At 29.9% G+C, this 16,839-nt stretch overlaps 1 protein-coding gene and 1 pseudogene across 1 annotated transcript; one reads left to right on the forward strand and one right to left on the reverse strand.

Moving 5' to 3' along the window:
- Positions 1-368: 368 nt before the first annotated feature.
- Positions 369-6,883, reverse strand: LOC114416343 (protein SIEVE ELEMENT OCCLUSION B-like). The gene is made up of 7 exons (XM_028381209.1): positions 6,598-6,883; positions 4,921-5,019; positions 3,011-3,459; positions 2,816-2,925; positions 2,459-2,601; positions 1,890-2,369; positions 369-1,315 (listed from the first exon to the last, which is right to left on the reverse strand). Exons 1-7 carry the CDS (start codon positions 6,814-6,816, stop codon positions 698-700), a joined length of 2,118 nt encoding a protein of 705 aa, XP_028237010.1. The 5' UTR covers positions 6,817-6,883; the 3' UTR covers positions 369-697.
- An 8,159-nt stretch (positions 6,884-15,042) lies between these two features.
- LOC114416348 lies at positions 15,043-16,622 on the forward strand (annotated as a pseudogene).
- The last annotated feature ends 217 nt before the right edge of the window (positions 16,623-16,839 follow it).

Consider the following 16,839-nt stretch of genomic DNA (forward strand, 5'->3'; position numbering starts at 1 on the left):
AACGTATTATATTAGATTTTCTAATCTCAGTCAAAACGACTTGGTCAGATTGGTGTGTTTCAGAATGGGGACAAGAGCAATATATCCCTTTTGATTTATTTTGAAAATTTCTCCTCCATTACTCTCTCTGTCCCCATTCATTACTCATACCCCCACTCTTGCCCCTCCCTTTTCCTTTCTGATTGTGACTTCCACTGTTTTCATTTTAGGAGGAAATGAAAAGGAAGGCCCACCCTATCTGACAAAAATAATTAGATTTTTTTTTATATCTCTTAAATATTAAATTTTGTGAATAAGAAAAAAAACCTATAAGAGACTAATTAGATTTTTTTTCATAAAAATTAATCAATTAACAAGTGACAACAAAATCAAAGAAAATAAATGTTTACAATTTGTATCATGACTTAAACACTATGGTAACATCAAAGTTCTACAAGACACTTTATTTGCAAGGGTCTCAGCTGCCCAAACAGATGGTGTTTCTGAGACCTCAAGAGCTAGCCACTGGCTAGTACACACAAACATTATCTTATCCACAAGTCAAAATGTCACTACATTACATATCACACAAAGACATTACTATGAGTTATGACACTAAAAAACATAAAACCAACATCAAACAAAACAATAATAATATAATAATAGTGCGTAACATAACAATAGTACGCTGCATGAAGTTGAATTCCTTCTCTTAGTCTTACTCCACACAACAACGATACATGAAGTACTTCTCCATTTGGCGTCCACACTCAGCACAAACAACCTTCTGTGGTATGCCACCAGTGCTCCCGGGAAGTATCAAGCGATTGCAGTGATGCGGTGGTTTGTTTTTGTTGAGATAATCATTGATTGCATGCACCACACCGTCTTCCTCAATTCTTCCCTTCCACTTATCAAAATCCTGCAAGCATCTGAGAGCACTGTCACCCTTGGCTCTGGCCATCTCGGTGGCGCCTCTGCAGAAGATCGCCCACCCTCGGTCGCTGCCGTCAAAGCTTAGGACCGTCATGACTTCGCTCATGATCTCGTCCTTCTCCACCGTCCTCCCGTGCAGCAGCTTCGAGTACAGCATGCTCTCCAGCCTCGTCCAGAAGAACCATATCGATGTCACGTTTGGCCAGAAGTAGCTGAACTTTCTTGTGGTGAATGTCTTGATCATCTTCTGCATACGCTCCTTCGCGTTGCTCTTCCCCGCGTACGCCATCTCTAGCTCGAACTTGCCTGCTTTTGCAACGCTTATTGCAGTGGCTGTGAATTTTTCAATCCATTCCAGGTCTTCTCCTCCATACAGGCATATCAGTTTGCCTTCTGTCATCTGTACACGTACAACAACACTTTTTTGTCAATAGAAAACCAAAATTACAAGTGAGATTAATTTGGAATTAAAGTGAGGGACTAATGTGTCTCTTTGATTATAATTTTAGGGACTAGAGTAGTAGGAGTTGTTTCTAATTTGGATATATTTCTTTTTTATAGCTACTGTAATTAGAGTCTTTGTGCTTCTGGTAAGATTCGGAAGTATCTGAATATGTTTTCACTTTGTTTGAAAGCTTAGCTGCATTGAAAATTCTTGGTCACTTTCCAAAGAAATATTTTGTTTTTATTTGGACATGTAACTACTATTTCTTACATGTTAAGAAAACAATTGATAATATCAGTTTCTAACTTTGTATGATAAAATAATTTTATCTGACTAAAATATTCTTATTGTTTATATACTGTATAGTTATAACTATACCTCTAGTCCTCTACTAGTGAGTTTATTTTTTGATAATATTATTGGAAAAAGTAATTTCATGCTTTCTTGATATTCTTAAGTATCAATAATTTGAGATTGAGGATTATTGCAGAAGTGACAAATAAATAAGACGGACAGAGAATTTTGTTACCCATTCTAAAACTGTAGGATCAATGCCATCAACAAGCAGCTCAAGGCTCCAAATCTCTTGCTTCCACAAGGATTCTTCTTTCTCACTTGTGAAGGGGAAGGCCAAATTTCCCCAAATCCATATCATGTGCACAGCATTAGGGGAGGACAATCTGCCTTGTGGATCAAGGGCCACTAGAATAGCTTTCTTTGAGAAATTCCACACTTCTTTGATGTACTTAACTGCTGATGGTTCAATGATGAAAGGATCATAGACACTGTACCATGCCATCAATGATTGCAAATACTCAAACTTCTGTTTGCTCATGTCATTCCAGGTTGCTTTGTCCACAATTGGGATCCATACCATCTCGTATTGCGTGTCGCCCCTTGCTCGCGCATCCTTGTACAAATTGTCAAGTACCAGGATCTCTTCTTGTGAAAGATCAAGATCTGATATTAGCAGCAACACATGTTTCCTCCTTAGTACCTCGAGACTAACCTGTTATATCAAAATATAAGTCAATGTCATGAAACTATGGTACAAATAAGGTGTATTTTCATAAGGACTACATGTTACTAAAATCAAACCCTTGATTTTGCAGTTCCATCTACAAGTGGAAGAACATCATCCTTTGCATATATCAGTGCTCTGAGAATTTTCATGTTGTCTACATGGACTGTCTCGAAAAGACGTATCAGATTATGGAAGGCCTCTATATGCCTCTTGTCATCTGCACCAGGTTAAGTATATGCAATTGTCAAATATGCTTCATTCTAGATAAAATTTTATCCTAACACTTACTAGAACTCTCAAACATCACATTAATTCAAAACCCTTTAAATTAGTCCAATATTGCTGAATATATGAAGAATCTTGATTTCAGGTTACAGATTTCTATCCAAATTAATTATGTTACTAATTATAATTTTCAGTGGCATACACACCTATATATTGGTAGCAAAGAACCAGTTGGTTCTTGAGGTGCTCATATATACTACTAACTTTGTGAGCCAGACTAGATAATTCCCATGCCTCTGTGGTTGATGAAATGGACCTGCAAAAATCAACAAAATGTGGTCACTACTATTTCAAAAAACAATTGAGTTGATGTAAGTGATGGAACTATACACTATGCTTACTCATTTCTCATGCCTATGAAACTAGAAATTTGTGAGGAACAAGCCACAATACTTCTGATGACCCAATAGGAAGCAATAGGAATGTGAGTACTTGCAACAGACATAGGAGGAGTATCCTCAGAGATGTATTCAGATGGTAGCTCCTTGAATTCAACAATGCACATGGTTACATCCATCGCCGCCTTCACGAGCCTAATGAGTGCTTCAAAATGAGGTTTCATGGACATGAAATTCTCAGCAATGTCAGGCAGTTGCTTAAGGAGGGCCACAGACTTGGCAAGCGTGTTTTCAGCACTCAACTGAGCAACAAGCCAAAACTCTCCAAAAATAACGGCAAAGGCTGCTAAGGTTAGCACAACTTTCGCATGCCATGCATAGCTAGAGATGTAATTCAGTAACACCATTGTTGAGGAATGTGCATCTCCACCTCCCGAGCACTTGCATGATAGCTGCCAATATAGTCAGGAACTGCTCTTTAATGACTTATCTAGATCCCTTCATTTTAGACTTCAGAGAAGGGAAATTTTGATTGAAATCAACAAGGAAATACTTTAACATATTCAAGAATTACTCGATGAGATAAATAGTCCAAAGAATTCCAAAAGACAACCAAAGGCTTTAATTATAAATACTTGCAACTAAATGCATATGAAAGCTACCTATCTAAGTGTATTTTCTTTTAGAGTAATAATATATAGGACATTCGCATAGTATATATACCCAATTACACTTGTTTTATTTTTTTTCTTATCATATGATACCCAAATAACTCTAAGAGATAATTATTTTTTTTAGACCAATAGTTAAATGAGTTCGGACTCATTGAGAGAGAATAAGAGAGAATTTTTTAATAACAATATTAAAAATCAAATTTCTGAGTACCATAGAATTTCTCATCACATCTATACTACTCCCTCTTGTATGTTTTTCTCTCTTTGGGAGTCTACAGTCACATAGGTATCCAAGAATCATTATTCTTTCTTTTATTAATGCATTAATTCCCATAAGGTTAATTAATTTTTTTTTTCATTTTGTGCACACGATATACATAAAAGAGTGATAATATATAAACACTTCTAAATATCATATATTTCATATATGCATGTTATTTTTCTTTATCTCTCTCTATTCCTATCATATTATATTACCAATCATACTTTCACTTCTTTCTCTTTTCCTCTTTAGGTGTTAAATAGATTTTGTTGTCTACCAAACTTTTCCCTTAAAAAATGTTCATTGCACACCTTTGATTGGAATAGAGAAAATAAAGAAAGGGATTAAAAGGAAAAATATGAACATCCACCGATTAGAGGATGAATTTTGGCAATGAAGAGAAGAAAAAGAAAAGGCAAAAAGAAAGAATGATAATGATAAATGATGTGGTGAAAAAATAACAAATAAAAAGAAGAAAATGAAAGAGAAAAATAAATATATGAATATAACTATCCGAGATAGAAAGGAAAAATATCAACCGTCTACCTCATTTTCTTGGTAGGAAGAAAGATAGGAAGGAAAAAGAAAAAATAGAGATAGAAAGTGATAAATATGATAAGCAATCTGATTGGAAATAAGAAGAAAATAATGTAAAAATGAAATAAAAAAGTAAGTATATATTTATATAATCCATATAATAAATAATAAATGTGATACGATAAAAATGTAAGAAAAAGAGATAAAAAGATGACTCGATGATGTAAAAATGAGGTGTAAACTAATAAGTTTGATATATTAATTCAATGTCATAAGAATCAAGAAAGTATATTCTATGCAGAATTAAAATAAGGAAAGGAATCGCTCTTTTCAACCGCGCCAGATTTAGTATAATAGGAAATAAGGAAATACATTTTATCCTTGATAACAGTAAAAACCACTAACTTTTATAAAAGTTGAGATTTTCATATGAAAACAACCTCGCACGAAATTTTGTTTATGATATAAGCCAGCGAGTCAAGCATGTCAAATTCAGCCAGAGCAGCTGTCATCTCCAATGCATCTTGATCTCGCTTTACCTGCCAAATGGATCACATAGCATAATAATTAATACTAATACAAAAAATAAATAATAATTAGTCAAATATTCGGCTCATGCATGCAAAGAGTTAGAACAAGAGTACATATAAATACGAGAGTATACATCATACAACAATATGTTATTAGTTAATACTATAAATGATACTACATATATAATCATCGCTTAATTAAATTTTCCATGTCTCGAATATATATCGTTTTCAAATTATTATTTAATATTTATTTTTTAAAAAATATGTTGCCTCGTTATTATATTATCACCTCCAATAACATGTTAGTGAGTAGGGATGATGACGCGATACTCTGTCAGTTATATCATCACTTAACAAAAGAGAATTAACGACAGTGATAAAATGATACTAAGAAAAGTTTCAGATTAATATTTGACAAAAGATAAATTTTTAGGTAACAATTTGAAAATGATTTATTTTTTCAAATATGAAAATTTTATTTAAACCAATATGAAAAATAATTTTTTAGTTAACAAAGGAGTTTTATTAAAATAAATAATTTAATTTCAGATAAGATGATAAATGATAAATTTTATTATTTTATTGAAAATAAAAATAAAAATAGTGATCGCAAATTTATGTTATGTTTAAAAGCAAATTTTATAAGTCAATAAGAAAAAATCATTTCTCAAACACTTTTATTTAATCAAATATTTATAAATTTGTCAAAAAACTAAAAATTAATTAAAATAACTTGATGAACATATATGTAATTTACTTTTATATAAATTTAAGAAAATTTATCCTATTTATTTTTTAAAGATAATTCCTCATTCAAAATAAGAAATATATTAAATTAATAAGATATTTTTTATTGATAAGAATAAAAAAATGCTATTTGAAATTTACAATAACTCACCTATCAATTTATCATGTTTAATCAACTGAACTAGATTAATAAGATAGTATTAAAGGTGAAATTAAAGACGTACAATACGCATATTTAATATCTGGACAAACCTAAAAGAGAACTTAACAAAATCAAATAGTGAGATATATATATATATTTGGGTTCAAAGAATTTGGAAGGAAGAGTGAAAAAAGATATATCATGTTACATATGTACATTGATCATAGACGGCAAAACACCAGTTACATATGATTTAAATAAGTTATTCATGTCATATATTAAATAAGTTTTTCATACTTAAAAAATATGTCGCTTTTAGATTACTACTTAAAAAATTATTTTTTGTACCTTTTGTTAGTAATCTCCCGTCAAGTAATGGCGTGACAAACAAAATATTTCGTAATCACGTTCAATCATTGACATATCAGTGTCACGTTATTGAAGGTGATGAAATAACAATAAAGTATCTGTGATGAGACATGATGACGTAATACTCTGTTTGTCACGTTATTATTTAACAGAAGATAACTAACGATATATTATAAAATGAAACTGAATTTTTTTTCAGATATTTAGTTGGAAAAAAAATAAAAGTTAAATAATAATCTGAAAAAATCTATATTACATATATAAAAAACTTAATTAAAACTATAATCATTAAATGTGATTAATTACATATATAAATGTAATCTTACTTCGTAACCCTCAACAGTGCGAGCGATGAACCGAACCAAGATTTCATCCACAATTTGGAGAATGGGTTTGACATCAATTTCACGACCATCAGGGGCATGAGTGGCCTGAACTTGCTTGGTCATGGCACTGTCATCAGAAGTGGAGAACCTTTGTCGCTCCTTCCTTTGCTGCATCTTAGGGGTAGCTGCTGGTGGTAGCGCGCGAGTGTGGTTACTCATGTTGCTGAAATGGCTTAAGATATCAAAAAGCACAATTCAGAACACTACTCAGTATGAGGGAAATCAATGTTTGGTTCGAGTATATATACGTGGGTATAGTAACATATATATAGCAATGAAGCGGAATAAAGCTTTATTGAACAAGTACCTTGCTTGCAAGAGAGTATTAGACAAAAGCTAAAGCTATGGTCCTATTTGTTAGGATAAGAATACATGTCATTTAATTAGTTGTGGTGGCCCATGTCCTATAATCTAGGAAAAATTATTAGGTAATCTTGTATTATTACCTAATTCATGATTTTGACCACTCTTTACACCTAACACTAATTAGGTATTGTTAATTTTTTCTTTTAAATTTAAAAAATTAGATACATGTCATTTACACATTCGTCTTGATCATAGATAAGTAGTAATTCAACACTACCTAATAATTTCTCATAATATGCATGGAGCCATAAATAGACAAAGTGAACATTTCATAATAACGATAGCATATATAATTCATAGACATTGGTTTAATATGCCAGTGAAAAAAGTGAGAACTGGCACTTTTGTGACATCACAGAAGCCACGTCACCAGGCTTCCCTCAGTAATTTGATTAATTTCAATCATCACTTTTTGTATAGTTTTTCTATGGATGAGTAAGTATTATAGGATACATAATACATCTCTCTTTAAGATACTCTCATTCCAATCACATCCTGTCTACCTACCAAGGATATGTTCTATTCCCCAAAATTAAAGTTGATCAGGTAAAATCAAAGGGAAAAGAATTTTGTGAGTGAGCTAGGGGTGGAGGGATTAAAATTAGTCAAATAGGCCAAAGGTTCAGTACTTCATCAGTTAAATTTTTTAAGGGATTTTATCCAATGCGAAACAATTCAGTGTTAAAGCTTACATATTAGTAATTTAAGACCGATATATCTAACTCAATTGATTAATCTATGTAAATTATTATAAATATTTTGATATTTATTTTTTAAATTTATAGATAAAAAAATAAAAACAATAAATTAATAAATCAGGTATCTTTGTTCTTTCTAGGAATTTTTACAACCAAAATAATTATTGCACCTACAATTGCTTGTGAGGTTTTTATTTATTTATTTAAACTTTTAATTTAATTCTAAGACTTTAAAAATTAATTTTTTATACTTGTCTTGAATTTATACTAATAACAAAAAAGACTTAAAATTTTTATTTGTTTATAACTAATTAAAATTGAATTTATCTGAAGTTCAATTTTCATGTATAAAAATTCTATTAAATTTTTCATTTTTCTTTATTTTTTTCTATCATACTATATCATTTATTTTATCAATTACTTATCTCTCTTTTGTTTCAATTTCTCTCAAGATGTATACATCTAAAAGGTATTCAGAATCATTTTCTTTATGTATATATCTGGGGAAGAGGAGGACCATTAGGATGATTATTAGAAACCAGATCTTACTGAGGGCAGCAAGGAGCTTAAAAATGAAAAGAAAATTATGGCTAATTAGAATTCATATCGCCATCTCTTTGTACGGTTTTGTATTATGTGTGTTTTTTAAATCGCATACAACTAGAATCTTGCACATTTATACTTTTATCGGCGACACGATTACATGAATAACAAACTACTTATATTTTCTATTTTAAAGTACCATTTCTATTTTCCTTTTGTATCAGCAATAAAGGTGTTACCTTTGAATTTACACATCCTAAATCCGATTTAGTATTGATAAAGACAGTATGTTAGAGGAACTCATACAAAAATGAAACTGGGTTATTTTTCTTTTAAGAAAAATATCATAAATAAGTATATGATATTAGGGTTGCTTGTCTGTTTGGTCAAGGATGTCACTTCTGATAACACTTCATCAATTAATAATTAAATAATTAATTTTTTAAGTATGTTATAAAAAATTTGATTCCTAATCAAGTGATTAACGAAGACTAATTTATTGTGAGAGATAAAATCTACTTCAATGGTCTCTACCTATTAAAGAAATTAGTCATTGAACACATTTGTTAAATGTGTGTTTGGGTGTATGTTTACTAAACTAATTTTTATCAAAATCAATTATGAAATTAAGGTTATTTATATTTAAATATTTTTATCCTGAAAGCAAATTTATTATAAAACTTAGTGTATTTTTTTAACCTAAAATTTATTTTTTATTACTTATAATCAAACTAAAATTTAGAGGTAAACTTAGTTTTATCTAACAATAAACCAAATATCTATATTTTTACTAAAACAATTGCCAGAAGACAAAATCAATTATAATATTTTTTTAACATGAAATCAAACTTGACTAAACTGTCCTTTGATGATTTACAATATATAGATGTGGGTTACCAAAATAAATAGACCTAGAATTAAGATGCAAAATTTTATTCATTATTACTTCAATTAATTTATAAAATTATATATAAAATAATAGAGATTTTTTTAAAGGAATAGAGATTATTTTTAATATATGATTCTTTCTAGTTCTAGATATATTATATATACAACCACAACCTCTGCATGCAAATGCAATGATGATAATTTTCAAATTAAGAAATTGTACTAGCGAATCCAAGAAAACTTTGTTTCGAAGGCAGTGAGAATGAATGAAAACGATGAAGCAGTGTCAAATATTAATTTGGCTTACTTAAAAAATATTCCTCTATTTTTTTTCACCTTACTCTCCTATATTTTAATTCACAATCCTTTTTTTCTTCTAAATTAACTATTTATATCCTAAGAGCAAAAATTAAACATTAAACATTGATAACTAACGAAAAACATTGATCGTATCATTATCTAATTAATGACGTGTGATAATCAAAATTACATAATAAAACATGATCAGTTAATGTTTTTTTTTAACTATCAACATCTAATTTTAGTTTCGAGGATTCAAATAGTTAATTAAAAAAAGAACTCTAATAATAAAATAAAATGTATGTGGACAGATTTAATGAATTGAGATAGATAAGAGATCTACTTTTACAATTAAGCCTAATAATTTATAGCCAACAAGCACATCTCATTGTACACACTCAATGAATGAATTCTTACACCAAAAGAAAGATGGCATGCCGTGGAAATTAACACGCAAGGTTGAAGCTCAACAATACAGAGCTAAATACAACTCAAGATCGAATCTCTGCACTTATGTAACACAAAACCAAAGAATTAATCATGTAGTATAAGTCATATGGTCCACATTATCTTAACTTAATGATGAATAAAATTGAAAAAAAAAATGACGAAGTTATGCAAAGCCAACCTAGCTATTGAATTACATCAAATTGGATTAGATTCGGCTGTAGAAAATTCATTTATACCAAAATCCTTTTTTTTTTTTTTGTGGGAACCAAAATCCTTTGTTTAAGGATGGTTGAATAAACTATTTTATTTTTGACAAATGTTAGTAACATAATTTCTAGCTAACTCATTCTTTTGAATACAATCTTTATTATTAACTAAAATTTATTAAAAATCACAAAATTTTATATATCTCACTTCTTAATTAATTAATGAGCTTCATTCATAATTTTGTATTTCTTAATAAATTTTAATTAATATTAATAAAAAAATATGTTGGAAAAAAATGTGCTAAAGAGTGTTACTAACACTTCTTTTATATTTTGTTTTATTTTTATTTTATTTCATGTGTGTACTATGCTTGGATATTTAATAATGAATAAAAATAAAATAATCATTTTATAGTTTCAAGAGAACAGAAAAAAGGTGCTTGCATTCTATGTCTTCAAATTGAAAGAAAAGAAATGAAAAAAATCAGATTTTATTTCATTAAAATATATTTTAAACAATTTATTAATTAATGAAACTTATATTATTTTATTTCAACTCACTTTACCCTGTTTTATTCTTTTCATTTATCTAAACATAATTATAAGAAAGTCTCCCTCTCTCAAAGGGGCAGTTTATATGAATTTACTGTTTTTTAAATTTTTTTATATATAGAAATTACCTTTATCCATGATGACTTTTTAAATTATTATCTTGATGAACAAAAGTTAAATAGCAATTAGGAAGCCACTTAGTTTTACCCATGTTGCCTTCAACTAAAAGAATTAAAACAGGTTAAATAATAAAATTATATACAATAATTTGTTAGTTTAATTTTTTAAAAATATTTGAAGATTGTATAATAAATATTTTATTTTAAAAAAATCATGTAAGTTAGAAATTATTTTTTGTTGCAAAAATAAAGCACCTTTGATTTTAAAATTCGTTATAATTTCACATTTTTTTCAAAAGTTACTCAAAATAACTTATTTAATCATAAAATTTTAATTCTTTAGATTTTTGTTTTCAAAAAATTAAATAAAAATGCTAAAAAATTAAAATAAAAACTAAGAGTTTAATAAAATAGATGGTGTGTTAAAATTAACTTTTGATTTTGCTTAATCATTAATTTCCTAGTCAGTAATTATAAGCACACTTTATTATTCTGTAAAGTATGCCTCCTCCCTTTAATAAAGCTAAATCCTAAATATTTTAACTCGATTTGCATATTTTGCCCAATCTGACGCAGATTGACTCGAAATAGATCCAAGTGCCAATGCCATGCAAGCATGAAACGTGATAATTAATTATTATATTCTTTTATTCATAAGATTCAAATTTAAGAGCAATTCAAACTTAGTGTCCCTCAAACCATCGAGATATTAATAAAAAAAAATTAACTTAATTTATTTAAAATTTAATTCAAAATATTTAATCTATTTTAAATAATCAATTTTAAAAAAAATGCAAATTAATGCAAGTTTTAACACAAACTAATTAAATAAATTATATAAAATTATTACTTTTATACTTTAGTTATATGTAAATAACTGAAATAAGTAAAGAAAAAGGATAGTAAACAATTCCACATATGACTGGTTTAAGTAAATAATTTTAATTTATGAGACAAAATTATACATGATTTAATTATCATTAGCGAGTTCGCGTTCGGCCTAACCCATGACAGCAAAATTGACTTGACTCGAATTGGCTTCAGACTGAATTGACACTCGCACCTTCATCCACGGCAACCCTAGTTCATATTAGTCCACAAACCAAATTATAGTGTTAATACTCAAATAAACCTCATTTATTGACTCCATGTACCAATTTTCTTCATTTAGTTCATATTTGTCGAATAAAGGCAATGTTTTCAAAACAGTACGGACACATGAATATGTACTAGAAGAATTTAATTGTATGTTTCTTTCCGGATGCATGTATATTTTGCAAAGAAATATTAGGAAATATTTATTTCACGAAATGTTATCATGTTTTCGGAAATATGGAGATAGAATTAGAATGACACTTGATTTGAGAAAATATTTTTTATTTTCACATTTTCAAAATTTAGAAAATACTGGTTATTTTTTTATTTTCTGAAAATGAAAATATTAAAAATGTTTTTGGTTTAATCAATTTCCCCCACTTTGCTATATCCGATCATATAAACTGCACAAGAACCTATAATTCCGTATAAGTAGTTACCACCGTAGATCGTGGACAACGATGTTGGTGGTTGAGTCATCGGGCAGAAAGGCATTGGAGCTCCAGCCGAGGGCGGCGGCGGCGGCGGGTAAAAAATACGTCGAAAAAGGAAAAAGGGTCATCGGAATAAGTACTACAATGTTAAGGTCCATCGGGAACGTCTCTCCGATTTTTATTATTCCCTCAACCTAACTTTAATACATGTAAAATAAAAGAAATAGAGGAAAATTGAGTGAAAATTGTGTAAAAGTATATAATGGCGGAATGTTCATTTATATAAACGAATTGTAATAGTTATACATAATTAGAAGAGATTAAATTTTCTCTAAATCAGATTCTATCAAATCAATTTATAATAAATGGCATATTTATTCTTTATTCTCAATAATTTCTTACAAGTTAAACACTACAAAATTATACATGACAGTAAGTTTTGCTTATCTGTCTTTCACAATAGAGGAAGTTAAACATTTTAGGAATTACTTATGGTGTTGTTATAAAGGTAAATGATAGTGATGGTAGATTATTGTTGTGATCAATCATAAGTAATCTCAATTATTTTTAAATTCTTTAACACTAGTTGAAGTGCTCATGTATGGCAAATAAAGAAAATTAAGCACAAGTAATTTCAAAAATATTTTTAATGTGTTTTCTTTGATGTTATTTACGCACATCTTTTATCTTTTATCACATCCACTTTAAAAATCTTACTCAAATGCTACTAGAATCTATTTTGATTGGATACAGATAATTGCGTCAAAAAATTAAAAGCAAATAAGCATGCAATTAACTAAGGTCTCGTTTGGTTTGGGATAGTTTTTAGTTGAGTTTTAAAAATTTTAAAAACAAATTTAGTTTTAGTTTTGAAAAATTTTAAAACCAATTTTTTAAATGTGGTTAGTTTTAATTTTTCTCTCTCTCTCTCTCTGATTTTTAATTTTAAAATATTCATTTTTTATATGATGGTGATGGTGACGATCACATGGTGGTAGTAGTGATAGATAGACTAGTTATGATGGTCATGATGCCTATGCTAGTAGTTGTGACAATAAATGTGTTGGTCATGACGATAATAAATTGTAGTAGAGACAACGACGACAATTATAACGATGTATATAGTGGTGTTTGATTTTAAAAATGAATGTAAAAATATTTTAAAAATGAGTAAAAATAATTTCAACTTCATTTTTGTCATATATGCTTTGTCTTGAAAATCAAAAACAAAAAAATTACAACCATCCTTATCTGACCCTAATTGTTAAGTTTAGGATTCATTATATATATATATGAGCAACATATTTTATTAAGAATGAAAACAAGCTTGCTTTGAGCACAAGGGATGTCCAAAAACAAGACTCTTTGCATGTTCACCAATGTGCTTAAAGAATAACCACATAAAGCACCCTAACATCCAAAAATATATCCTACCCATTTGTTACAACATGTTTGTTTCTCCATTCCTTAGCTTTCAAACCAGCGTTCAAGCAGAAACAAGAAATTCTTCTCACAAAATGTTGCTTTGGAATATGTGCCAACGAGATCCAACGTCTACACAAACAAGTCTTTAATATCATCTTCACATACGAATTCAACGGAATCATTGCATGATGAAGGAAAAACAAAAGAACCTTGAGCCGTTAGCTATGTTTCTTCTCAACATTGTTTGATTGAAGAAGGGAAACAACATGTCACTATGATAAGATAAAGAAGTAATTTGATTTTTTTTTTTTGGAAAGCTTACTTGCAAGATTAGTGAATGAATACTCTTGATTTAAAAAGTGCACAGATATTCTCTTTATTTATTTGTTACGTAGTGGTGCCACTAATGATAGGCAAAGTATATTCTGCTCTTCATTTTGTGAAATAATAGTGGTTGTAATTATTTTCTTTTTTAAATAACCTTTTATTTATTTATAAAATAAGTAAAAATAAAAATCTAAGATTAATTGGATAATTAAAAAAATGAAAGAAAAAAAATAGTGGTTATTCATTCTGAATGTGCATCATAGTAAACAAAGAGTGTTTTGCAAGCCCACGTATGGGCCGAGGCAGATGAATGGGTTGACACGTGTGGGTAATATATGATGATGAGAGCGTGTGAAGGAAAAAAAGGCTGAAAAGAAAAGAAAGAGCGAGAAAAGAAGAAAATGAGGGTGCAGTACCACTGCTACCCTTTTCCTGCGTTGGCGTATGGTTGTTGCAGCTACTCACTCACTCTCTCTAGCCCTCTCCAAGCACCGTCGCGTTTCTCTCTCTCAACCTCACTCTTCCACCATCTCAATCATCACCAACCTCTTCTTCCAAACCCTAATTTCCTCACGGGGAATGCTCTCTTCCTTAGGATGCAGGTAATTATTATTTAATTAAAACATGTAATCTACAGTTAAAACTCTATAAATTAATAATGTTAAGACTGGAGAAATTTATTAATTTAGAGAGCTATTAATTTATCGATAAATTAATAATTATTAATTTAAAAAGTTTTTAAGTAATTATACTGTACATACCAAACAAAAAGACAAATTAGTCTATGTCTCTTAGAATTATGTTGCAACGAACCTTGGACTCAACGTAAATTAGTAACTACTGTGTTCATATGCATTGGAAATCAATAATGACTTTTGACTTTGAAGTACAATAAATATAAACAAGAGGAACAAATGTGTTCAATGTATTCTTAAGCAAGTTTGGCATATATAAATTACACGAATGTGTTAGAGTATTCAAACCATATCTCACAAGACGACTTCTCATCTAAAAGGTGTTGCAAAATCAACTATGTCAGATCAAATAAGTAAAGAGTTGTGTGAGTACAAGAGAGATAATCCTGCAAGCACACAAAAAGACTTGCAGAGATGGCTTAAGGGAAAAATTGAGTTGAAATTTAGTCAAAGAACAATATCAAACACACTTAAGCGGTCAGATGACTATCTCTCTGCTGAAATAGAAAAGGAAAAAGCAGAGATTAAAAGACACAAACCAGCAAAATATCCTGACATGGAGAAGGTTGTTTATGAGTGGTTTCTCCAGCATCAAGAACGTGTGAATATAACAGGAGAATTAATTTTGCAGAAGGCAAAAGATACAATGAAACCCGTATACCCTCATGATGATTCAGATTTTAACTTCTCAATAGGATGACTTGGGAAATTCAAGCACCGACATGACATAAAGTCATTTCGTCGTTTTGGCGAGAATGGGTCTGTTGATGTACAAGACATGGAGCCGAAATTGGTATCGATTCGGGAGAAAATTGATCAGCTCCCTATGAAAGATGTTTTCAATATGGATGAAACTGGGTTGTTTTATAGGCTACAAGTTGATCATTCACTGGCAACAAAACAACTTGAAGGAAGAAAACAAGATAAAGAAAGGCTGACGGTAGTTATTTGTTGTAATGAAGATGGCTCTGAAAAAATTCCTCTATGGATTATTGGAAAATATGCAAAGCCTCGTTGCTTCAAGAATGTCAACATGAATAGCTTGGATTGTCAATATCGAGCTAACAAAAAAGCATGGATGACTAGTGTGTTTTTTGATGAATATGTTCGTTCATTTGACCAAATGATGCATGGTAGAAGAGTTCTACTTGTGGTGGATAATTGTCCAACACATCCAAGAAATATTGAAGGACTAAGAAACGTTGAGTTGCTCTTCTTGCCACCCAACATGACATCAAAGATTCAACCTTGCGATGTTGGGATAATAAGAGCTTTCAAGATGCATTACCGTAGAAGGTTTTATCGCAAAATATTGGAAGGTTATGAGGTGAAACAATCTGATCCAGGGAAGATAAATGTCCTTGATGCTATCAATTTGGCAATCCCAGCTTGGACGATAGATGTTCGAAAGGAAACAATAGTGAATTGCTTTCGACATTGTAAAATTCGTTCAGCTAGTGACGTTGCAAGAAATTTGGATGAATCCACTTTTGATGAAGAAACTCAAGACCTCGAGACTATGATCAATCAATGTGGCTATCATAATAAGATGGATATCGACAATCTAATGAACTATCCAGGTGAAAATGAAGCATGCTCGGAGGTTCAGAGTTTAGAAGATATTGTGGGTACTATCATTGAGAACAATGCAGAGGATGACGGCGAAGATGATACGGTGTCTTTGGAGCCTGTTACGCGAAAGGAAGCACTTATGACGTCGAACATTATTCACAACTTTATGATACAATATAAAAATACAACACCTGAACTATTGGATGCAATAAGAAAAGTTAGAGATGAGCTCCAAATAGACTTAAACTTTAAAGGAAAACAGACAACTATTGAATCATATTTCAATAGAGTGTAATATTTTTTTTCAGTTTCTATGAATTATTAATTTATAATTTTCTTGAGACCGAAAATTATAAAGAGATTTCACGAAAAATTATCATCTTATTATTTTATCGAGTTTTTCAATTTTTTACATTGGTCCAAGTCGGGATCGGACAAATTTATTATTTTAGAGAGTTTATTAATTTACCGAGTATTAATTTAAAGAGTTTCTACTGTATTTCTTTTTTCTT

The sequence above is a fragment of the Glycine soja genome, chromosome 6, assembly GCF_004193775.1.
Source record: "Glycine soja cultivar W05 chromosome 6, ASM419377v2, whole genome shotgun sequence".
Lineage (NCBI taxonomy): Eukaryota > Viridiplantae > Streptophyta > Magnoliopsida > Fabales > Fabaceae > Glycine > Glycine soja.